The 25,806-nt window shown below is 42.2% G+C and overlaps 1 protein-coding gene across 8 annotated transcripts; it reads right to left on the reverse strand.

Moving 5' to 3' along the window:
* Positions 1-585: 585 nt before the first annotated feature.
* Positions 586-25,748, reverse strand: PTPN22 (protein tyrosine phosphatase non-receptor type 22). Of its 8 annotated transcripts, XM_062594832.1 has the most exons (24): positions 25,729-25,748; positions 24,703-24,758; positions 24,054-24,101; positions 20,827-20,948; positions 16,810-16,918; positions 15,797-15,873; positions 14,752-14,847; positions 14,318-14,356; positions 13,767-13,838; positions 13,611-13,670; positions 13,062-13,204; positions 12,389-12,455; positions 11,376-11,453; positions 10,747-10,839; positions 9,096-9,172; positions 7,240-7,997; positions 6,088-6,198; positions 5,819-5,949; positions 5,256-5,283; positions 4,782-4,862; positions 4,383-4,489; positions 3,682-3,712; positions 2,865-2,942; positions 586-2,189 (listed from the first exon to the last, which is right to left on the reverse strand). In XM_062594832.1, the coding sequence occupies exons 2-24, from the start codon at positions 24,704-24,706 to the stop codon at positions 2,125-2,127; spliced, it is 2,475 nt and encodes an 824-aa protein (XP_062450816.1). In that variant the 5' UTR covers positions 24,707-24,758; positions 25,729-25,748; the 3' UTR covers positions 586-2,124. The 8 variants fall into 8 exon arrangements, 6 of the variants coding, with proteins under 6 accessions (XP_062450816.1, XP_062450815.1, XP_062450817.1 ...); XM_062594831.1 differs by lacking the exon at positions 25,729-25,748 and having other exon boundaries at positions 24,703-24,790; XR_009960712.1 differs by lacking the exons at positions 3,682-3,712; positions 25,729-25,748 and having other exon boundaries at positions 24,703-24,790.
* Between the last annotated feature and the right edge of the window lie 58 nt (positions 25,749-25,806).

The raw sequence follows: 25,806 nt of genomic DNA on the forward strand, positions 1-25,806 counted from the left end.
CAGGCGCAGCGCGGCGCCTCCTGGGAGCTGTAGTCCGAAGCGGCGCGCTGGGAAGTGTAGTCCGGGCGCGGGCGCATGCGCGCGCCGCCGGCGGGCGGGAGGCAGGGCGCTGGTGGGAGGTCGCGTGTCTCGGCTCACGCAGGTGGTCACGTGGCCCCCCGGCCCGCGCTCTAACGGTCCTAACGGCTGTAACGGCCTGCGGCGCGAGCCTCGCCTAGCCGTCTGGCCGCCACCGCCCCCTTTCTCCGTATCTGGCGCCTGACTGCTCGCGAGGGGGAGCGCGGAGCCGCGGTAGCGGCTGACGGGTCTCGTTCTCCCGGGCGCGCTGAACGAACAGCGAAATCCGATTGCCCTGAGGGGAAAGGCACTTACTGCGCAATGTGCCACAGGCGTAACTGGGGAAAATACTGCTTATAAGATCACTGTCTCGGAAAAAGCACTTAGTCAACCCAAATACAAGACTGACATCAGAGTATTCTGTTCACCAGGCAGTTCAATGTCGTGTGTATCAGTAATCATGCTAGGAATTCTATAATCCCTGGTCTTCGAACTGCCAGATCAATAAATTCAAGCATGTGAGCCAGATAAACTTTTTTATTTTTACAGCATTTCTCACACAGGTCATAACATGCTTCATAGATTAAATGCAGACTCACTGATTTTTTGTCCAATGTTTCACGTCACTACAGTGTAAAAGACATTAAATAAAAATGGCTGTCAGTTTTATTATTTCTGACTTTGTGTCAGAAGTTTTGGTTGCTAATTAAGGCTGCTCTAAATTGAACAGAAGATGGCTGAGGCCCCACAACACACAAAGATGATTTACAGACGCTTTTGTCTCAACCCCTCTCACTTCTGCCCCACTTACAGGAAAGCACAAGAGCACAAAGTGTCCGTTATCAGCTGTGTTTACTTCCACACTGTTGCTCTGACTGATGTTAGGTATTTTGATACAGCAAAGAAATACTTGCATCAGGAATATAGATTAGGTAAGGTCTGCTGTTACTTTCTGTTGTGATAAAATAGGTGATTTTGGTGGAAAAAAATAGGCTGTATTAGCTCCAAGAAAAGTAGCTTTTTATCAGTTTGAGTTCTTTATTCCAGGAGTTATCAACAGATTCTTCTCTGGACCACATCGCATTCCAAGCCCTAGAAATACTTGCAATATTTGTTTCCAATTTCCTTTTATTTTTTTTCCTACAGGAAAACAAGCATATAAAGCAGCTTTCAACATCTTTGCCTCTCCCCACCTCAGATATAAATAGCAGGAAAACAGCTTCCAGAGTTGGGAGGGGGGGGTGTCAGTCTAGAAATCTGTCTACTGTTATCTGCCGGAAACCTTGTGTGCCTGTGTTGAAGCATCAGAAGTCCTAACTAATAAACTACATTGCCTTCAAAATACATTTATATGTTGCTTGCTGTACTCTTTTTCAGATGGTAGATAGTGAGGGCAATTAGGCCAACTAATTATGCAGTCTGCTTATATATGTTTTTCTATATGAGCAAACAGTCTTACTGACCAAAAATCTGGAAAAAAAATCTGACTTACCCAGATGAAAAAAAAAAGCAAAATTTAATTAACTTACAGAAAAAGACTTTTAAAAATCTGAAGTGTTAATTCTCTTTTAATCCTAGTACTGTAAACAGTAAGTAAATAGAGATCTTTTATTACAGTAAAACTATACATGTAAGTGAAGTTATACAGATACTACATTTGCAGCATCCAGATTTGTGTTGTGTTTTGCTGGACTATCATACCATTCCATTGTCTTCACTGGAACCAACTCCCAGTTAACACTGCTTTGTTTCGAAGACTCAAGTCCATCATTTTGAAATCAATACATCCCAAAACAAGATAAAAATGTCACTTATTAGGATAAAATATCTATTATTTTCAGCTTCCATCCTGTTGAAAGTTAACTGAAAGTGCCAAGCTGCTGATATTTGTATATTCTTCTTTATTTTAAGACTTTAGTTGATAAAGAATGTGCAAGTAGTGCCTCAGCTGCAAATATTGTGCAACACACTTTGATGTATTTATTCTGGTGAAAATCTTACTGGGAAGAGTGCTCAAGGCATGCCAGAAGGACTTCACAAATATGTAACAGAATCTATAAAGTTTATCTAAATATTCCATGTTGTTGGTGGATTTCTTGGTCCTTTAGGTTTTGAAAATCGATTTGCAAAGCCTAGGAAAAAAAAAAAATCTTTTTAATGCAACAAATTCAGTATGTAATTACAGATGTTGATCATGTCATTCCTTAACATAATATTTGAAAATACTTGTAATTTCAGTTCTTTCCTGAACTTTAAGATACGCTTGACTTCAAACAACACCCTGTAGTTGCAAATCAGTGGCTGCAAAAGCTATATATAGTCTATAAATGTGCCTGTCAACAAATGCTGTCATTATAACATGAATATCAAGAACATAACTAGATTTTATGCCCAATCTAATAAATGACTAATAATTTTAATAGAACATTTTTGAGGAAAACATAGTGATTCTCCTCTCCTATATTATACAATATTAGGCAGCAGCCTAATGGAAATGTTACAGCTTTGTATTTATCTTCTGCTCTCTCTGTTAACACATAAAGGCTAAGTCTTTCGGATTCCGGAAAGCCAAATATTCATTTTTCTCACTCTTTACATGCTGATAAATATTTGTCACAGTAGGTTTCAGGGTTCCTGTTTTTTAACTTTCCCTGTTCTTTAAACAGTTCATGAATAATGTTGTAAATGTCTAAAAATAATAAGTATTACATATAAATTTGCAATAAAAGGGCAACCTGATGCCTGCACTTAGACTTTTAAATAAAAAGTACTTCTTATATCAAAAAGCAAAGGCAGTAAGAACATACCAAAATTAAGAAAAGAGCTTGAATGGTTTGATGAGGCAGATTCTGATGGCTTTGTCAATGGAGATGGACTACAGATACCTAGAAATACAACATTAAGCTTAAGGAGCTAGTAAACATCTTAATTCCCTGAAAAGCTAGATTCATGCACACCTATGGGAAAACACATACTGCCACATGCACAGTAAAGCTAGGCACAGCTGGTGTTTCAGCACAAGACAAAGTTGAGTGTTTTGCACACTATCTGAGCTTGAATACCACACAGTTTTAAATGCATTATTTGCTCAGAGCAGGGAGTGAATGCACTACTGCAACGCAATCTACTACAAAGATGTTTGCTCAAAAGTGCTTGAACAATTTTTAAAGTCTTATTTTCAAGATATGCATTTTAGTTTTATATCAAAGGTAACTTAATAAGAAATTCCATATTCATGCTCCAAATGGACTGAGAAGAATCCAGGATTGGATTGAAGTTGATCAAATGCCCCATAGTCTCCGCTTCCCTCATTTTTAGAGCATTTGTCCCACCATAAAGATTTGAACAACCTGAAGAATTCTGTAATTTGGATATACTGGAGCTGTCTGCCAGGTGCCCAAAGGGAGCCAGAAGGGCTCCACAGCATCCTCATGGTATTCCTACTCCCAAGATAAGATGGTACTCAACTAGCCAGCAGAGCTCTATATACCCTACTCCAAAGTAAGTAGATGTGGAGGGAGTGTCACACCAGACAAGTTCATTTTTTTGAAGGGTATCTGATACTTCTTTAGATACTTGCTTAAAGCCATCAGGAAGATGCCCATTAACTTGAGAGAGACTTACTCTTTCTCACATTTTTGAATATTTTCAAGCTCTGTAAAAAATGTAAAGAAAAAGAGGGCTTGTTGAAAAAAACTGTAGCAAGCATTACATCAGCAATTATGATAAAAGGAATTCACTGATCAATATACGTGTATTACAGCTCATAAGAAGTATAGTGTGTTTGTGAAAACAATACAGATTTCAGCATTTTTCTTAATCTCTCACTTTTTTCTAGCCAACACTGAAGCATCCCAGTGATTACAGTTTGTATTATTCTTCCTGTTTTCCTCAAAAACTGGACCATAACAGTCCAAAGTACCATAGTTTAAGAGGGTAATTAACAAGGGCAGCAAAAAGAGGAAACTGGTGATGAGCAGAATCTGTCCTACTTGGGAATCAAGACTCCACTTGGACAACTTTCCCAAGAGGAACTGTCAATTCAAGTGGAGAATAGAGGGCTGAGGCATAACCATTCGTATAGGTATGACTGTGTTATCTGATCCTGGTGCAGACTGAGGTTTTGTTTGCAGTTTTGCAACAAAATATGTTTACTAGTCTTCTTTCCTTGCCCTAAATACAAAAGCAGTCTCAAAAGCGGGCCACTGCTCTTCTGTCACTTTCACACATTTCACAGTAAGAAAGTAACAGCAGCTGTAGCTAGAAAGATTGCTCCTTCTCACCCTCTCCTTTTTCAATAGCTTTTGTTCGGTATTGCTTTGTACCTTGCTTCTCCTGAAGCATGTCACAGGCTCTTTTGATGGTATTTCAGAAGCTTTGTTCCCTGACTCCCCAGGTTTACTAGTGGGATTCCTTGCAACAGGCTGCAGACCTGAGAACATACATCAAAACATTTTTAGTGGTCGTTCATGAATCTTCCTGCTTTAAGTGTTTTGCTACTGCTTTTCATTTCCTCTAAGGCCTCAGTTCCAGAAGGGAGAAGTGATTGTAGTCTTTCCAGTGAGTCCCCTGGCTTCATTTACTTCCTTTTATCTGCTAACTCTCCTGCTGTTAAGTCCTGAAGCACTACCATTGGTAAAGTTTTGAACAAGTGGGCCACAATCTCCTCAGTTGTGTATAGGTTTAGATTAAGTTACATTTAGAGAAAATAAATTGTCACTTACTTGCTGCATCAGCAAGAACAAACGACTCTGGGGTTCTTTCAGGAAGCGGAGGAGGGGAGTTAGAGTGATCCCTGTTTATCTCTAAGATGGCAAAGATAAAAGATTTGGTTATCTGGCTTTTCAAAAAATACACTAGCAGTTCAATGAGAGGGCCAAAGCAACATAACCTGCATTTATCTCAGCCCTTTCATAGGATACACACAACATGCAGTCAGAGATGCAACTGCTCTTAGCCTGAGGAAACTGAAAGGAACATCCCAATAAAGGGATGTGGGGTGATGCAATGGCCGATGAAGAAATATAAAACTACCAGTTCATTTGGTTGCTGAACTATGTAGTCAGTGAACACAACATACCTGTTGCACTGAGTACCGATCGTAGAGATGTTTACTAAGTCTGCTGCTGTTTAAAGCAGGTTCAGAAGAAAACAGACCAAAAGATAGCTTATCTCAAAAATTTAAATTAAATTTATACCTGACTGGCAGCTCTGGAGCTTCACACTCTGGAAATTAAAAACAAGAAAGGTATTTGAAATTCCTACAGCTAAGCCAAAGAAGAAATGATGTTACATTCAAACACCCTCCCACATACACCTCCATGCTCCTGTAATGGAAGGTAGGTTTACGCCTTACTGTTTCACTTTATGAAGCCATAACTCATCTACAAGATGATCAAAAGATGCTCTTTGGGAATGTAGCACTAAGCTAATATTTGTTCAGCTCCTGCCTATTCCACAGGATAATGTGGACCTCAACAGCCCACCTCCTATCTTAGCTATCCTTCTCTAAATAGGGATAATATTTTTCCTATTTTGCATGAGATTTTGGACAATAAATTAATGTTTGGAATAAACTAGATATTAGTAAGGAGGAACCTGACTGAGACTGCTTCTTTATTCCTATCCTGAATTCTGAAATAGTTTATGGAAAGTGCACACTGCCCAAACTAGGGTCTTTCTCCCAGAAGCAGGAAACATGGTAAAGATATTGGCATAGCAATAGTGATGTAGAAGAGATTTAAAAAAAACACTTATTTACCTTACATGGTCTCAGTCTCGCTGAGTCATTAAAAACCTCTGAGCGAGACACACCACTCCACTCCAGTGAGGTTCCAATATTTTTATTTCTGGCTGGGGACTGAAAATCAGAAGCTGCCAGAGGGAATTCGCCTAGAAATCATGAAACACGAGAAATCATTTCTCATCCCAGATAGGCAGAGTAGGCACTGCTGGATGCTACAGTATCATACAAGCATAAGAAGGGTCCTCAGAGCACATCTCAATCACTGCTATGTTAAATGCACATACCTGATTCACTGGCCACAATAAAGGACTCTGGGGTTCGCTCAGGCAGGGGTGGAGGATCATCATCGTCTGGCTGTGGCAAGAGGGCTGATTGAGGAGACGTGGACAGATCACCTGCATGGCACCACATGACCAGAGAGCTACAGACTTTTGCAGAGACTCTGAGGACTGACTGCTATTACCAAAACAGGCATCAGAGATTATGATTAAATGCATCTAAAACTCTACTTAAAAATCTAAACAGCCCTCAGCACCAATTCACTTGCTGTTTGATGAGTGCTCCCAAGGGCATGCTTCCAGCAGTGTTGACCACAGAATTCCCGCTGCACAGGAGAAAATGACAAGCATACACCCCCCTACACACACATAATCTTACAGCTGATAGTGCTACTGCAATTTGGCTTTTATCTTAACTCCCATGACTTTCCAAAAGTGCCTAGCATCTAGATAACAAGAAGGTACTTGCTACACTGAATCCAGAAGGGTCTGAACAGGACAAAGCTCAGAAATGCCAAAGCTGCGGATAAACGGAAATGCTCAGGTCAGGACTGACTAATTCTACCACCTTTATAGGACAGGAGATAGTTTCAAGGTTACAAATCTAGGCAAGACACTGAAGTTGAACTTAGTTCTCTCTGTCACAGAAGGATGCCAGATTTCCCACGTAGGACTCTTCAGAAAGCAGAAAGCACAAAGGAATTTTTATTGTTCCTGAGCAAGTTTTACTGTTCCTGAGCTAGTTCCTGAGAAAAAAAAAAAAAAAAAATCCTGTCAGCTTTCTGAATGTTTCTCAGCTTTAAGAACTGATCAGCATCAATCCTTGGCTTCCTATGACAGCTGTACAACTTATTAGCTGAGGTGGCATGGTAGTCCAGAGCTGCTATATGAAGTTAAAACTCAAAATCATGCTGTTCTAAAGATGTTATTTATTTTTGTGGAAAAAATTAAGGCAGGATGAAACAATGTGAGTCCCTGTTCTTCCCTCAGCTCCCACTGGAACTGAAGCCCATTTGCATTGTTCTGCAGCTACCAAGAGTGCAATACCCTGAAAGAGCCCTTCATGGATGTTGAAAGGCAACATTACTCTCCACTCCCTCCAGCACAGTGAAATCCAGAGTAAACAAGCCCAGCTTGCAACAGTGCTGCACCACTTACTGAGTGAGGATAACCTCTCATCATTCAACAGGGGAGCATACTGGGACACAGGCCTGGATGGTGGAGAACTGCTCAAGGCAGGCTGCACTGGGGCAGTCACAGCATGAGAAGGGAAAATTGCATCATTTTCTTCTGCAAAGCAGTCAGTAAATGCTGGGGATGCAGGATCATCTGAAGAGAGTGATGAGAAGTATGGGTCTTCTGCTGAACAAAGGTAAGGGTGAGGACATTGCCTACTGTTCCTGTGTCTTGGGCCGTCCACTGCTCTGCTTGAGTGGTTCATCTCAACAGAGGAAAACCCAGCCTGCTTCTTTACCTGAGAGCTTGAACAACAGGCATTTGGCAACTGTGAATTCAAAATAGGCTTTGCATCCCCTCCATCCCATTCCTGGGCTGCTCTCTGCTGTGCCAGCACAAAAGGGGTAGATTTAGTCCGTGTCAGAAGTGCTTTGTCATGAGGCCATCTCCTGCCTATTCCCTTAGATTTCAGGTTGAGAAGCAGCTGCTCAGAAGAGAAGCTATTGAACTCCAAACTATGGTGTTTCTGGAGCACTTCCCCCATGTCCCACTTTTCAGCAACAACTGCCTTCCCACTGTTGCTGAAGTTCAAAGTCCCAAAGGAAATGGCCTGTCTAATGGGAGGGACTCCGTGCCCAAAGCTGTTGTGTACTCCTGTGTCAGACAACGATGTCAGGGACGTTTCACTTTGCACCACAGGAGGGTAATGTTGATGTGCCTCCTGCTCCTCTTGTTCTGAGCTGCAATAAAGCATAGTAGCATGAAGTCAAAGCCATCTAGTACTTAGAAATCTGTTTTTGCTTATTAATAAGACCCCACAACATTATTCCTAAGAGCAGATCTCTCCTCCAGGAATGTAGAGCTCAGTTTGGCCTCAAGCAATGAGCACATGGAAAGAGTATGCAGCCTGATGTCCTATCCAAACACTGTTAAATGGTGAGCAGAGGAAGCCCCTTTGTATATGTAAACTATGTGCAGTTTCTGCACTATCTCAATACAGCCTATACCAAAAGACCAAAACTAGTTACAGAAAGTGGACGCATGCAAATGAAAACATGTCCACGGAAGGATCGTACCCTTCCCTGAAGCTGCCCTTGTCTGGAAGCTAGGCTCTTCAGTCACTCCGTTCTTAACAGTAGGAAGCACCTGTGTGGCATATGCAAATGGAAGATACAAACAATCTGGGGGCATCCTGCAGTGTGCACAGTATCACACAAAGGGCAGAAGTGAATGCAATGGGCTACCTCCAACTGCATGAGCCTTTTTTTTTAATACTATCCTATGAAGTGTTTTCAGTTCATACATGAAACAATTTGTGCAAGTATAGAGTGCAAGTAACAGAGCACTGGAACAGGTTGCCCAGAGAGGTTGTGGAGTCTCCTTCCGTGGAGATATTCAACACCCGCCTGGACACAATCCTGTCTAACGTGCTTTAGGTGACCCTGCTTGAGCAGGGGGGTTGGACTAGATGATCTCCAGAGGTCCCTTCTAACCTCAATCCTTCTGTGATTCTGTGAAGCACAGCATAAAGCAGACCCCTGGGAAGAAGAGGAGGAAAGATAATGGAATGATGGAATGAATTGGAAAGGCTGAGACTCAGTCTCAGAGCCACATCAGTAAGAGATGTAGGAATTATGTTAGGAATAAGTCTGATCAAATCAAAGTGAGACTAAAAGGATTTTGCAGATCCTGTTGACAACTGAAGTGCAAGATTCAAACTGAATTGTCTCACATAAAACACATACACCTAAAGCAGAGTACATAAGGGCATCTCCTGGAATCATATATATATATAACTGGAAATATTAACCCACATGATGCTTGTGCAATGGCCTTACCAGTTTGGTAATCTCAGAGAATATGTTTCTCCGACTGGAGTCAGAAGTGGCTTGGCTACAAGATGCTTTGTTTGAATCTAGTGAAACAAAAAGATTAGAATACAAGACAGTGAAGAAGAAGAATGCAGAGAAAACATACTATTTCAGGAGATTAAATTTGTGCCAACTACTTTTAATTGTTAATGCAGTTTGAAAATGACAAATACCAAGTTAGAGCTGAAAATGGAGGACAGATCCTCCTGAACAGCTCTTCCAGTCAGTATCTTTTTAAAATGACATTACAAAGGGCCATACAACAATCCAGCTGTTCCAAACACCTTTAAAAGAGCCTGAGCAGACAACTCTGCCTTTGCACCTCCACACAGGCATTCAGTCTGGCTATGCAGGAGCTGGTTTCATTTATGACACTTCCGTACATGACCATCCCCCATGCTCTACAAAGTGCTTTCAGAGGGCAGTGAGGTTTCCACAGGCGAGAGGTTTGCCCAGGAGCTATAGAACCACATCCGGACTTGAACCATTTTCTGTATTTTATGTCAAGCTAGTCTCCTATCTCCTTTGCTTACACGCTATCCACAGCACATGAGAAAAAGGCTCTTGCCAGCTACTTTTTCTTTCAGCTCTGTCTTGGAACAAATACCATGTGAATACCATGGCAAGAATGAGGTGCAGGTCCCATTGTAACTTCCTGTTCCCAACTCTTTAGGCAAAAGGTTCTGACAAATAAGCTAGCTGTAACTTTTCAGCCTTTGCCTAAGAACAGCAATGCATTTACTTCAGCAAGATTGCAAACAAGTACACAGTCAAGGTAAGATTCATGACAACAATCAGAGAAGAAAGGCAAGAACAAAGAACAAAGAAAAGCCTAACCATGGATATGTTGATGTTCCTGTCTGTGGAAATTTATACCAACACTTCATTCTTCTTCAGAGGTATATCAGATTTGAAAGGCTTTGGCATGAGTTTTCACATGCTACTTTTGCCTACTCTTTCCCACAGACATAATGTAATGCTAATTATCTTACTAGAATACCACAATCCAAATTCTCCGTGTTGCAGTCTGATGCTCTTGGCTGCACTGCTGTGTGCACTCATGCTTCCTGAACTAGACTGAGACTCACTCTTGTTTGCAAACACTCCATGAAACCAAGTTTCACTGGGATGTCCACATGAAAATCAGCCACTACTGGAGAAAGTTGATGCTTTTCTATTCATTTATTACATCAAACAAACAGAAAAACTATATAGTAAACAGTTCTGAGACAGAAGAAAAATTAGCTCTCCCATGGGGCCAGCTCCTGTCATAAGCACTGGATAATCAAGGAAACAGCAGGATTTTCAAACAAAGCCACGAAAAGAGACTCAGTTTGGGCTGGAACCCTGTCTCTCCCTCTGTCTTTTTAATCTTTCTTCCTTGTAGGGTATGTACATGTATAAATGAAATAACACCTGAGAAACTGAGGTCACATAAAGGACCTCCATAGACTGGAGGCCTCTGTCACAATGTAATTATGAATAAATACTACATACAGGGTAGAAAACAAGGCCCTTCCTTCCAGGTCTGCAGAGGAGAGCTTTGCAGGAGGAATCTAGGTCAAAGCTACATGCCTAAGACTGTAAAAGGCAGTGTGTATATCTTGGAGACTTTTACCTGTGAAGCAGCAGAATTTTCTTGGGCATCAAATGCTTTAATCTGCCTTTTCAGGAGTTCAATCACAGCATCATAAACCAGCTCATACTGCTCCTGCATTCCAGACAAATAAAGCAGACATGAGAGCCAGCACAAGCAGTACTTGTAAATGGTCCTCAACACCAACAAACAACACCAGCTCCTAAGAAAAGCTGCCACTTTCCAGTTCGTAAGCAGGACAAATTCTCAGAAGAGATGGAAGCCACAACTTTCAAAGCGTTGAGGCTGAAGCATTTGTTTTAGTGTTGGCAGCATAAACAAAATTGTTTTTCACTACATTTCCTCTTCAGTCTGTCTCAACTGAGAACAGTTCCCACTTTATCTGGACAGTCACTTTTTTCACAATGTAAGAATTCAGTATATGCAACTGAAAACTCTAAGCTATTCCAGCTGTCTACGATGAAACGGTCAGCTACCAAATTCATTTCTGCTAAATCATTCTTCTGTTCAGAAAAGTAACCTGTAAGAACAGTAACAAATTCAAGTTCTCAGCGGTGCCACAATTCTACATTTCCTTCTTGCGAATCCTCCTGGAAAATTGAGGTTTCAGTATTGAGAATACACCAGTTGACAAAATTTCCTGCATGTACCTTGGTTTGTACAATTGAAGGCCTTTGTGTGCGCATCTCCTGGATCAGACTAAAAATACTGAAGTTCACTGGAACAATCTTGGAAGAAAGAGAAAAGATAAAAAAATATTGACATGTAATTCCAAGCAGCTTCCAAGTCATGATGCAGTTTAGATCAGAGTCAGAAAATTAGGCCTGTTATTGTAAGAACTTTTAACAAAGGATCTGCTTAAAGTGCTGCTTTTGATTATAAGACATTTTACCTCTTCCCGCCTGTCTTGCAGTCCACAGAAAATACCCTTCTTTGGTAACAGCATTGATAACATGGATAACAGCTGTGACCAAAAGTTGTGACAAAAAGGACAAAGCACAAGATACTGATTTCATAGCATCCTGCTCCATCTAGACCAGTGGAATCAGGTTTACTATGATACAGAAAATAGACACTACTCGGAATCCCAAAAACCTGGTACAAGGCCAGGGTTTACTTCACTGTTAAAAGATACACTTTTATTGAAGTCAAAGCAAAGCAAGATGTTAATGTGGAAACCCTGGATTTCTGCTACTAGAGTGTTGTGGGCCAAATACATGTAGTAAACTTGTACTGCAGACTGAAAGCCAAAGCAGAGCCAAGCCCTGTGATCTGAAGATTAGGCTACAAAGGAGTAACAGGAGAGAGGTTTCTACTCTATCTGTACACTTCAGACCACTTCATAGCAGTGGGAGCTATTCACATCAGGGTGTGGAAGGTAAGTCTAGCAATGACAGTGGACAATGCGTGCATGACAGAGAGCCTAAACAGAGAGAAAAAGCACAAAGCGAATATCAAGACTCTCCAATTTGGCCATTGTTCTTCAGTCAGACTACAGGGAGTTCTTATTTACAGTTCTTACATTAAATACATCTGAATGCAGTCAGAGAGAGGTAAAATGGGGAATAAGGAGATAAAGAAAGAGAGAGGGGGAGACAGACAGAGATGCACAGGAGCTACATACAAGTATTATTTGAAAGCACAAGAAAAGACTGACACTTACTCCATCCTTCAGCAGCTTTCGGGTATAATCAATAGCACAGATGACTCCTGTTCTTCCACAGCCAGCACTGCAATGAGAGTCACAGCCAGGTTGCTAGCAATGGTCTTTTTGAAAATATCCACAGTCCTCTGTGAATCCTATTACTCAACCTATTAGAAATCTTACAAGGGCAGCTACCTCACATTCACATGCACATCTCCATAAGGGCGTTAGCTCCTGGTCCCATTGTACAGTCTGCAGCAGAGCAGAATCTCCATCCCACACTGTGAATAATGCAGACCAATACCTCTACTCCTGGTGGCAGCTTTACCCTTCTCCTCCACCTGAGAACAGCTCTGCTGCAGGGAAGAAAGCCCACTCCTGTGAACAATTTGTCAGTTCTCCTGTGGCGACCAACCTACCCTAGGAAATGCATAGTATTCTTGGTTTCTATATATATTATTTCTGGCCTGTCATTACTTATCTCCTTCCTGATACCCAGTCATACTAGTTGCTCACAGGACACTTTTGTCCTTAGAACTTCCTGTGAGGAATTTGGCTCAAGTCTTGTAGAGAAACAGATGTATGACAAGGGACCCCAGACATCCACCTGTATGGACTCTCATAAAGCAAGTGAGAGAGAAACTACAGTGGAACCAATAGCGCTTCCTTTGTCAGTGCATGAAACACCCACCTGCAGTGGATGCAGAGAGGAACGTTGTCATCTGGCTGGTAGCAACGAATCTCACAGATCAGCTCCAAAATAGGATCAATGGAAGAGGGAACATCATGGTCTGGCCAGTTTTTATAGTGGAAGTGATAGATGGTGCGTACTTCCTATCAAAGAAGAACAACACTGGCAAGGGACTGATCTGTGCCACAGATCTCAGAAATTAACACAGCAACTGAAAGCTGCAGCCACCTCTAATTCCCTTCTATACTGGTAGACAAAGGCTGCAGGTTAGAACTGCATTTTATAACTGTTTTTGGAGATCTTTTCATTTTATGACATTCTGAATATTACCTGCTAACTGCCTCACTGATCCTGAGTCTGACAAACAGCTTCAGAAATTAAAGTTTGAGATTTAATTACTTTTTATGTCATTACTGCAACTATTTTGAAATTCAAATAGCATAATGAGGGGCATAAATTTTCTGCACAAAGCACCCCATTATTTTAATATATTATTTATATAATAAAGCTAGCCAAGTTGCATTTCCTGTTTTGACCTTTCCTACTTACTTCATTCAGGGTCACCTTTAAAGTCCTAATCACATATTCGTTTTTCTTGTCTTCAGCTTCCTGTAGAACAATAAGTTAGAGTCACATTTGCTTCAGATGACATTAGTTTCCAATGCACGTGATGTGATAATGGCATTAAGAGGCAGATATACTCACACAGGCAATGGAGAAAGGACCATGCTGCAGGGAAGAGTCACCCACCTCTGCCCAGTACCGCTCACATTTTTTCTGTTGCAAGAAGCAGGAAGTCTGTGGTTATTCACCACTTGCCTGCCTGCACTATCTCCTGTCTTACCCTGCCTGACAAAACTCATTCTAAGAGGCCTATGTTTTGCTGCTGACCAGCCTCTAGCCTCCCCCTTACAGTCATCAGGAAAGGAATCAGACCTGTGACAATTTAATTGTGGATTGTCTGTGCTCATTCCTGACTGCCAGAACCACAGCTCTGTGTACAGCTACACAAAGGCGTTTTGTGGGAGGAAAGGAGGAAGGATGCAGGGGTGTTTGGGTCTTGCTTGTTTCTTTTCTCTTCAGAGAAACTAGTTACATTCTTGGAGGTGATTTAAGAATCTGCAGCTGGCGACTCCAGCAGTCAAGGAATAGTTTCTATCAAACAGAAACTTGACATCCTTAATGAGATCTTATAGAAATCCGTGTCCCTCCTTCCTGCCATGACCCTGTCCCAGCAGAGGCCGCGCATTACTCACCTTTCCCATTTCAAACTCCATACAAGCCATGACCACAATCTGCAGCAAGAAAGTTTGTCAGAAAAGTCTGAACACAAGTTTTTTATCCAAGCAGAAAAATTACACTCATCATCTGGGGGCACTTATCAACTATGAGGAAGTTATTTGGACTCTCTTCCTCACAGGCCCACGGTGTTGGGTAAATCACATGCAGGGTATCATCCACTGCATGGACACTCAGGGCCCTCACGCAAGGGTGGCGAGCGTTGCCCATGCCTCAGCGTATGTGTGATGAAGGCTCACAGGAAAGAGGCAGAGCACAAGGGACATGTGGGAACTCACACAGTAACACTCCCATTGTCTGGTTCATCACAGAGAAGATGAGGTGGCTTTATATAAAACTTAAATATATACATATATAAATATATATATTAAAAAAAAAATCTGCACCTTACCAGGACTTCATACTCCCAAATCATCCTCCAAAAGTCAATGACAGTAGTGGAGAGAGGACCCTGAGTTGCAATATATGCTCTTGGCCCATAGACACCCTAAAATTGGATTCAGATTAGATATGGAGGAATATTTACATAGTTCACTATAATAAACTAATATCATCTCTCTTGCTGAATCCTATTTCTATCCAACAACAAAAGTCCATTAAAGAATTAGAAAGGCTTTTATAAAATTAAATATTAGGCACCTAATTTAAATTAATTAACTTGTGAAATGTTCCAAAGGCAGAATCCAAGCCAGGGGATGGGTTTGAGGCATGACCTGCTCCTGAAGACCACAGTTTCTTTCACTGTATTTGTGGGAGCTTGGAGGCAAATGTCCAAACAGCAGATTCAACCCTGCAGCATGCAGCCTGGCATGCTTGTGACTGCTGGCTGAAGAGAGAACTCTGATCCTTTTGTGAGGGTGTGTGCTTCTACCAACAGGTCACACAGGTGATGACAGAGATAGACGGAAACCTATCTGTATCTGTCACAGAAGGGTCCTGAAGCCAGAAGAGCCTCAACGTACATGGAGCTCCTCATAGAGAACTGGCCAGTGCTGGCCTGCCTTGTTCCTTGCCCCTGCAGTGGGTCTCAGCACTGCTGTGGTGCAAAGCTTCCTGCCTGAGCCCCAGTCTCAGGCAGGGTGATTTCAGCTGTGGGCTATTTCACACCACTGTCACCCACAAAACGCAGTATTGCTGATAAGGATGTCAGGGCTGTGAGCCACAAACTGTTCCACTAAGTATTAGCACACGACCCTTGCCCTATAGCCTCTGCACTGCAAGGAGTATTTCTTATGGGTTTGCTGATTATACACACATATTCTCCAGATTAAGGCACAATTCCTGACTTACTCCATGTTCTGAATTATCCTGGTGCACAGCACAGAAACTATGTTCTGGTCCTCTCAATTTAGCACAGCTGCAGGGCACAACTTTAGGCTACAGACAGCTGCTACAAACATCTTTCTGCTGCAAAACACCACGAAACAAGGCAATACCTTGATGAAGTTGGCATTGATGTAATGAGAATCTGCATCTGATGTGATCAGGGACAGCTCCACTCTGCTGTGGTCAACTGCAGGCACAAAGGGGAAAGAAGAAACAGCAACAACAGTTACTGCTTGTCTACCACAACAGCGCCATGGGCTAGGGGTTCCTCAAGCTGCAGCATGAAGTGCTTTGGAGGAGCCCATAATCTGAGAGCTCTTCCCCAGTGCCAACAAGGAATGGCCGTGAAAGTATCTAATGCCCCCTCCTGCAGCTCCTGATGGCCCAGTACAGACCTACCATTGGCTATGCGTGGGCAGCAGACAGTGATGCTCTCACCCACTGAGCAGTAGTACAGACACAGGCAAGAGCTGCAGTTGCTGCTGCTACCCTAGTGCAACACTGTTCCCTGACCACGGAGCAACTCCAGCCCAGAATCTCCCTGCACTCAAGTCTTAAAGGCTCCAGTGAGGTCTGTGGTTAAAAAAAAAAATTTTTTTTCAAGGTAGAGTGGATCAAAGCAACAGTCTGCTCTGACCATAGCTTGGCACATGGGTCAGAATTTCCTTTGGAGATTCCTGCAACAAGCCAGGACAAACCACAGCAGTTTTTGCTTGTGGCCTGCTTTGTGCTAGCTACCATAAGAGCACGTGACTGAAGAGAGCCTCTTTCATGGCATTAGTAAGTCATGCAGACATCTTTCTCCAAAGCCCGTCTGTACAAGATCTTACAAAATAAGTGGTTGCCATTTCACCCAGAAAGCTTCCAAGGAAATCAACAGAGGATGTTTCCTATTGAATAGAAAATTTTTAATCTCTAGAAAGTACGTGCCAAAATCTTTCACAGAATACTCTGATACAGTCAAAGATGAAGCCTTAAATCTGAACAACAGAATTCAAGGCCAACTGACAGGCAGCGATACACTCACATGTGGGCAATCATGCAGACAGATACTCGAGGAAGAGCAGAACTGAGCTAGCAAAAAAGAAAGACAGAATAGGAACATTTGCCATTTCCAACCTACAGGGTAAGATGTCCTTGTATCTGTTCTTCTTGATGTTCTCTGGTTGCTCAGATGCTGCTGTAGGGTAGATTTTATCTGATCTGTACTTTGTTGACTGCTTTTTCAGCTTCTGTGATAAAAGAATGGAACAAATTACAGCAAATGTGCTACATACAACACACTACTAGGGAGCATGTGCGCAGATCTCTAGGGGTCAGGCTTACCACCACAAAGCGAGGTCTGCACATTCAATTCCTTCCTGAATGGCTTTTCTCAAGGTACTCAGAGCAAGAATAGAGTCACAGAAGTCACCTGAGAGACCCAGCAAACACTTCTAAAGAATGGAAAATGTGTGCTGAGACAGCGGCCACAAGAGGCTCAGGCATGTAGGCTTCTGAAGTGAAATGATGCCTTTATATAGAACACAGAGCATTTCCCTTACAAATAGGTGAGACATGGGGGATCCACTCACAGTATAAATGGCACCCTGTCAAGAGGCAGTAACGATATTAAAACATCTCTAACAAATGACATCAGAAAAGACAGATAAAGCAACTGATTTTTCTCACTTTGGCAAAGATGCTCTCATCCCTAACTGCAAACAGCAATGGTCAAGCAATTACAGCAGCACAAGAAATTAGAGCAAAATAGTTACATACACTGAGGAAACAAAGAAAAAAAGAAGCCCTACAATACACTGTTAGAGGTATGAATCTCTAGTCTCTCAGTCTGTCTCACTTCCAGGCTAAAGCTCCTGTTCATGTGCATTTTTCCTGACAAAGCCTATAATTTGATTTCACTGACATCAGTCTGCTTAAACACACAGTTTATTATCATCACCTTTGAAAATATAATCTTATTCTTGTTGCATTTTTTCTTTTATAATGTTATTGTCTGCCCAAGCTGTTTTTCTTGCCTCCAAGCAATGCCTTTGATTTCAAACAAAAAGCAATTTCTCTAATAAGTATCTCTGTGGTTTGACACTCTGAAGAGCAAGTCTCACTCTCCCTCTACCCTGAAGCCATGCTTTCACAGGCCTTCTGTTAAGCATTATTGTTGGGGTTCAGAGAACCAGGATGAAAAGGGAAAACCCTCAGCGTTGTGCACATTTATGAAAGAAATGTGTGCAGGACTGAAAAGCAAAGAGGAGGAACCACGGGCACACCTGAGTCGCCAGGAGGTGACACAGGTTCTCCTGCCTTGCCTGTGCTCCTTGTTAGTAGCTGGGGTTGCTAACAGGAAGTGGAAATAATGGCTCAGTCACTTATACAGCAGAGGAAAAATAGAGTCTGCTGGTCTCAGGGTCACTGGACCAAAATAGCCCATTGGTCAAAGTGGTTTAGTGCAGAAGAGATGGCATCTCCCTCCTGCTGGTATGGACAAACCCTTTCCAGCACATTTGAGGGAGTGCAGGCTGAGGGCTCTGACATGACGGCACGTGAACCAGCGTTCTGCAAATGCCTCATCATCTCAGGGTCCTGATTTTTCAAGGGTCAGTTTGCAGACAACACCAATGGCCTTCCCACTGAAGTGCACAAGCATCCACACTTTAGCTCTCCCCAAAACTTCCTGCCAGTTCACAGAATCCTGGCCTCTGTCCTTCCGCACTGCAGGTCTGACATACTAGCAGCTGCAGGAGAGTGGCAAAACTCCCCTCGACTCCAGCTTGCTCTGGACCAGCACCCTTGGAACATGACACCCTTCAGGGCTCATATGCATAAAATTACAGAATGATGATATTGGCAAAGGGCCACAGCAATCAGGAGATGGAGCACTTTGCAGTTCATATATATTTGATCAAGCCAAGCAACCCCTTAGCAGTACTGCAGATGAAAATACATACAGCAGGATACATCTAATCCACAGTATTTCTATGCATGGAAATTCAGATTCAGATCCAAGACAGAGTTTCTGTTTTTTAGCATTAAATTGCAGCTTTTAAAATCTTAAATCATGCTGTTTCCCAAATACAATACCACAAGAGCAGCATTTCACTGACCTGGATGGAATGAGTCAGGGAGAGGGTGCAGGAGGCACAGGACGGTTCATGTGTCCAGTCTCCATTAATCAAGAACACGGGGACACATACAGTGTGAGAGAATTTGTGGAAGCAGGTGAGCAGCAGGATGTTTTCATAGATGATACATCCATGTAACCTCTTAAGATCTGCTCTACGGTTGCATCTCCCCCTGCCTCCTTCCAATGCAACTCCAACTTCCAGGGTAAGCTTTCAGGGTAGAGGGTTGGAATCACTTAGCACCGAGACCAGCCTTCTCATAGCTAAGGCTCTGAATCACCTTACCTTTCTGTCCATGCAGAATTTGGCATAAAGCAGCTTGGGAAATGGCTACATGTGAGAAGTGAGTGACAGCAGCAAGGATCAAACTCTGGCTGTGAGACTGCACACACAGAAAATGAGGACTTAACATCTCCCCCCTCCCTGTCATTTACAGCAGCAGCAGCACAATTTACATGTACAAATGTTTGTTCACACAAAAAGAGGGAGGATAGTAGGATGGAAAAATAAGATACTGTCACATGCACATCATTTCTGCCAAGTTTGGGAATGTGGACTGTCACAGTTCTCTGTTCAGGTTTAGACACTTGCAAAAATGGCAGGAAACTGTCCATCTTTGGGAAAATCTCTTCCCAGTACAAGAGGAAACACAGCCCTGACCACTTCTACCCGCCATCTTTGCCAGAACATTAGCTGTACACTTGACTGCTGGAACTAGCACATGCACCCAGACTCAACACCCCTGCAGCCTCCCACCGTGCAGTACAACCGCAGCATCGCAGCGAGATGGGGAAATTCAGCAGCCTGTGACAGTGCTTTGTTCCATGGAACAACAGGACTGTTACTGCGGGCTTGGATTAATCACTTTCCTCTGGCCCAGACATCTGGAAATCAAGCACTAAACTTTTCCCAGGCATCTGAAGTGCAAGTCTTTACTGGTAGGATAAAGCAGGGTCTGGATCTCGTGGGGATTCCTAAATAACTCCTAAAATTTTCCCAGAGGTGCAACCTGTTCCTGGAGGGGTTTTACCCTTTCCTACCTCTTCTAAATCTTGACAATGCCTTTACTCTGAGCAGCCCAAATAGCCCGCCTCCAGCTGATACATCAAAAGCACTCACCAGATCCCAAGTTTCTAGAGCTATTGGCTCTAACTGTGAGGCTGTGGATTGCAGTTTAAGTCTTATCCCTGCCACCTAAACAAATACAAAGATGGGAGATAGCTTACAGATTAGAGCACTGTACAGATCTCAGCCAGTTAGGCAGTGCGGAGCACAGGTGAAGATGACAGCTATCAACTATTTTTGCTGCTGTTGCCTTTACGGAAGAAGAAATTTTCTTCCAAGGGTAGCCAGATACACTAACAAACATTACAGCACTCATTGCAGTGGATGCACGAGCATTTCCCTATAAACTAGTGCGGCACTGGAGCCTGGGGAAAATGCTAGTGTGGTTATTCAGATTACTGTCTCCTTCATGTCTTGGCCAAAGTGCCAGATGCCAGTGGGACACAAAACTGCCCAGAACCACATGGCATTTATCTGAATATCTGCTCCTTATTTGGGGGGAGGAAGGGAGGGAATGGGAAGGGGGTTCTAGTGAAATGAAAAAAACTATCTCAAGTGGCAACTAGAGATTCCTGACAGAAATAGATGTATCACTGATACAACAGATTGCAATGGGGAGAAGAGGCAGGGGCACTATACTCCTCACTATACCCCTAGTTGTAATACCAGGACAAAGTGAAACCGTATCTTGAGAAGTGTATTCACAAAGGAGGAAACAGGAAGCACTCGCATAATTATTTAAAAAACAATTTTACTTTTGAACACAAACTATTAAGTTACTCTTCTATCTTTACATTCTTTTTGCTCTAGTTAAATCCTGCATCTCAATTCGGCTCTAAAATTCATAAAGAAATCTTACTGTCACATGCAAATCCTGTCCCCATTCGCAGAGAAGTGACGGAGAGGTTCCCTTCAAAATCAACTGAGATACAGAACTGTGCCTTAAGCAAACTTACCAAAAATTCATCTACAAATGCTTCTTGGTTGAGCTTCTTGCTTTGGGCCCTTTCCAGGTTTTGCAGCAGAATTTCCCTTTGGTCCATGTTGCAAGAGACAGAGCGAGACTGGTCTGCCAAACCTGGGAACGGACATGTCAAATGTGTGTCACAGCGGAAAGCACCAGCCTGGAGAGCGCTTGCTGCAGGCTGTGGTTTACTGACTTCATCACAAGTCTTAAAGGAAATTAGTGCGTAACAGATACCGTGGTCAAATAAAAAAACAAAACACAACCTGAGGCCCTAGCGCCTCCTTTTCAAACTACATGCAATTCACTTGTGCCCCCACAGAAAGACTAAGCAGCACTAAGCCAGGCTCTTCAGCCTCTTCTGCTACCCAGCTTTCATCCTTTTGCTTTCACAAGCAATCCTCACTCAGTGTTCAGAAAGCTGTACACCACAAAGATGACAGGTGTGCCAGAATGTCTGACTGTCAGACTTGCCTGCTCTCTCTGCAGTGCCTTGGCCCTAGCACACAGTCTCCCAAGTGAAAGCCATGACACCTCTCTCCCTGGAGAGATATGCTGGCTGTATCTCATGCCCAGGCTTCCCTGCTAAATCATGAAACATTCAGCCAGCACTATTTTTCAGATAGCCTCAGTGAATTCTGGAAAGCCACCTAAGGAGCAGAGATTTACATCAGCGTGAAGAAGCCAAATGGCTGTCAGAAGGATGCTACTGTAAGTGTACAAATTACTTCACTCATGTTTCCACGAACCTCTACCCTAGACAGGGATATTTACACCATTATTGAGCCAAGCAATTGTCCAGTCAACAAAGTAGTCTAACTTGAAGCAAATACACTGTCCCAGGTGTCTGTTGGTTGGAATGTGTCTCCTGCGTGTCCAATTGCTTCTCATATAGTGTATAACAATGATCAGAAATTGGGGATCAGAGGCAATTTCCTCAAAATCTGACTTCCTGGACTAATGAGATCCCATTTGAGTCTCACAAGCATTCAACAATATGAGATTTCATTTGATGAAAGACTTGTCCAAGTCATAGTGTGTTCCAATTCCCATGTTCCTTCACTCATCCTGCATTAACTCAAACGCAGACATTACTCCTCAGGCCCACGCTGTAGCTTACTACAAAGATTGTCTCTTGTACAGCATACTGATCTAGGACTGCCTATTCATTTTTATAAAAGCTTTAAATAAAGCCATTTTGCAGCTGTGTCAGCAAAACACTAGGTTTTGTAAAGTTGTCTAAAATTGGATTAAAAAAAAACTAGTATCCAATGAATTCTTTCCAGTCCTTTTGCATATGTGGTCAGCAGTGAACCACTGCTCACTTGTTACCTAGCACTAGATTCCACTGGGACATACTATCTATGTTCCCCTCTTTTCACCTGGACTCTGTTGGTAAATGACACATAGAGCAGACAGATAAGAAACTGGGAAGCCTCATGCATCAATCCAGATTAAAAACCTATTTCAGTGACCTCATCATTTAACTCTGGCAAGTTTGATGAAAAACATTCCATATGGCAGTTCAGAGTCCAGTCCTGTGATTCATGTCTCTGCTAAGGAATAATGGACAATGAAATCAGATACCGACTGATTAGATCAGATACTTCTCTACCTGTTGAGAAAAAAGATAGAGAAACAAGCAATAGGGTAAAAGAAAGGTGCCTTTTTAAAAGAGTAGAAGCGGCTAGACCAGAGAAACAGGAGTACTGAGTTCTATGCACACAATCACAGTTATAACAAAGGGTCCTTCAGAGTTGGCAATACCAGTCTGAAAGGCACTTAGACGGGACAAAAATGTGATCTTACTTCAGCAACAGAAAATACAGGCTCTTATCAGCAGAAACTTCTAAATTATGAGATTGTGGAAGATTCTCCTGGAAAGCATAACCAAACAAAAAAGAAAGTGTGCCCTTGGTTTTTGAGTACTATTTCCAGCCATCATCAGCAACACGCCACTGCCTTTGCCACTGTGAAGAATGATGAATACATCTGGCAGCTGCTGTAAGTGGAACAATGAATTGAGCACACTCAATTCACTGGGTCACAGGAGGCTGCATTGCACTGTGAAATAGTTAGAAGGGAAAGTTTCAAACTCAGAATATCTTGTGACTAGCAGAGTCCCTAAAACAATATGCAAAATGCACAGTTCCCCTCCACCTTTGTAATTTTGTCTATTTTCCACATTAACTGTAACATATTATTAAAGACTCTTTAGACAGATGTTGAGCACATGAATTCAGCCTGCACATTTTATTCCACTGAACAGCACAATAGTTTCTGAACAAAGAAATAACACCCATGACCATACTTCAGGCCAACTCTTCCAGCCAGAATTCCTCTCTTCTAGTAGTTTGTGCTAGAAGACAGGATCAAAATCTTTTGATTCAGAAGATGAATTATGACAGCCTAATTCACTTCAGATGTACTCTCAGTAACACTGACAGGCACTCAAAAAAAGCCCACGTGGTAAAGTGTAGATCACTTTGAAATAAGAAGTAGATGCAGAGAGCAAAGTCCCCTAATACCATCCATTCTTCCTACTTGCAAGAGTGGGGTCACAAACTAAAACTAACAACCTGTCCCCCCCCCAAAACAACAAAAAAAAAAGTACAGGAATCACTACCTTAATCTTTCTAATGTCTCATATTGTGCACAAAGACTTCAGCTGTCCCAAGTTCAGTTAAAATTGAGAAGAGGAACAGAGTCATTGGATGTATTTCCCTGTCTATGGTTTCTCACAAATCCAGTACAGAATAACTTGCCTTTTGACAAGGTTTTTGCGCCAAGTGCTAAGAGGCAAAGAACTACTAATCATTGAAACAGACATCATTGTTAGTCTAAATTAAACAAAAATTTTAATTTTGTAAAAATTAGCCTTTGAACCACCTAGGAGAAACACAGACATGTTTAGAATATCCAATGAAAATGCGCTTTAAAATGAATATTCATAGGACAAGTCTGAAAACTAGCACTGCAGCACTAAGCCTTTAACCTAGTAACCTTGAATAAGATCTAAAAACTCACTTCCATGGCCAAATTTAAGAGAAATGCAAGAAGTAAAACAAATTAAAACAAACTGACTCTTTATTTTTTGTTTGTAGTGATACAAAAAGAATCTCCTTTACACATTGCTTTTTCGGAAAGTTGTACTTGTGATCTCCCGAAGAAATATAAAAGTAATTGTCCTAATTAAATCAGTGAAAAACCCAGCTTCACCTTTTGGAAAGTAGCGTAGTCCTCTCCCTTTCAGTTGTCCAAGTTCTCCTGGGGTAAAAAAAAAAAAAAAAAAAAAAAAAAAAAAAAAAAAAAAAAAAAAGCATGTGTATTTATTTTAGAGAAAGAATTCAAGGCAGGTTTAAAGGAACTGGGAAGAAGAAAAAGATGTACATTCCTCTACAACTCCTTGCCAGACTTACATCAGCTTTCCACTCATAAAATGTAGTAAGCGGTACAGCTGTAAATTTACAGTGGCACAACTGTAAAGCTATGTGTGCAGGAAAGTACTTTTTGTATGACTGACCCTTAATTATTTTTATTCTCATCTAACATAGCAAGCTTAACTCCTGAGATACTGAGGTAAGGAATTAAATTCTGACACTATGAAGTAGATGAGGAGTTTGATGTTGACTTCATTAAGACTTATTAACACATTAAGACCAATGCATTTAATGAAGTTGTGTTTCTGCAACTATAAGCAGAGTTAGTTGCTATACAAGGGGAGAGGAGAGGATGCTTTGGGCTGATAGGTACCAGTGGCTAGCTAAGCAAGGCACAGGGCAGAATGGCACTTTGGAAGGTTAAGAGAAGCAAAGAAACAGAGCGATAAATCCCAAGGCAAATATCACAGCAAACTTTGCATGCTCACCCATCCTCCACAGGACTCAATGTAGCTTCTCACTTGGGAATTTCCATTAATCAGTTCTGCAAGTTGAATGTAAGGGACCACAGCTGGAAATTTTTTTGCAATACACATTGCCAATTTCACAGAAACAGTGAGAAAAACTCTCTCATAGCAAAGCTCAGGATTCTGGTGACTCCAGCTTCTGCTGAGAGAATCCACTGCAGCCCCAAACTTCTCTACCTGCAAACCAAAAGGATGGTTTGAGCTTTTTCTTTGTAAAGGACCACATGGTATGTAAGTCTCAAAATCCTACAAATTCCTGAGTTTTCTTGTTCTACCCATGACTAAAGCAGGTGACTCCCTAAAGGTTTCTGGTGATGTCCCTACAATGTAGAACATTCAAGGCAGGGCTGTCCTGTACTGCTGCCTGTGTTACTGTGGCTTGCACAAACTACAGCAACAGACAAGCATGGTTGAGGGACCAAAAAGAACAGCTGATAGTCTAACCAGAGCTGCAAAGAACCTTAACTTAGACCTACATGCAGCACTTGCACCAAAACTGCACTGGCATGAGGAGCTCTGACTGCAGAGCAGGCTCAAGCCAGGTCACCTATAGCAGACTGGAGCATCTGGTTTCCTCCCCTCAGCACAGTCTTCCTTTGTTTCTCTTGCACGTACAAGTTCCCCCCAACTGCAAACTAGAGATTCTCTCCTGCAATGACAGATCAGCTCAGGAAGTTCCAGGACTACTCTGATGATAAAAAGCAGCTCCTTTGGAAGGGGACAAGGAGAAAAGTTTTGAGGAATCACCTACTTGTGTAAGTAAGGGCTTTGTTTAGACTCTGTTCTGGTGGCTCATGCACTGCTCCTTACATAGAAAGAAAAGGAGGGAGGCTTCTGGCTATCACATCCTTTTCCCTCAACATCTCTGATTCCTATAGCATAAGTTGTACTCTTCCCTAGGCTTTTGCTATTCTCCACCAAAATGGGATCACAAGGTTGGTCCACAAATAGCAGCTCAAGGGCTAGGCAGAAGAAGATATGCTTTACCTTTCCCTTGAGTACTTCAGCAACAACCTGTGAGGAATTTTCAAAATCTATGTTGCACTCATCCCCTATGCTTCTCAG

This window comes from Rhea pennata, chromosome 25 (assembly GCF_028389875.1).
Source record: "Rhea pennata isolate bPtePen1 chromosome 25, bPtePen1.pri, whole genome shotgun sequence".
NCBI lineage: Eukaryota > Metazoa > Chordata > Aves > Rheiformes > Rheidae > Rhea > Rhea pennata.

What these genes read in the sequence shown, in the direction of transcription:
- PTPN22 (XM_062594832.1), bottom strand. An exon ending in GTCCTTTCTCCATTGCCTGT is followed by an intron (nt 13,671 to 13,766) that starts GTGAGTATATCT and finishes ATTGTTCTACAG; the next exon opens with GAAGCTGAAGACAAGAAAAA. An exon ending in TCTCTGAGATTACCAAACTG is followed by an intron (nt 7,998 to 9,095) that starts GTAAGGCCATTG and finishes GCTTTATTGCAG; the next exon opens with CTCAGAACAAGAGGAGCAGG.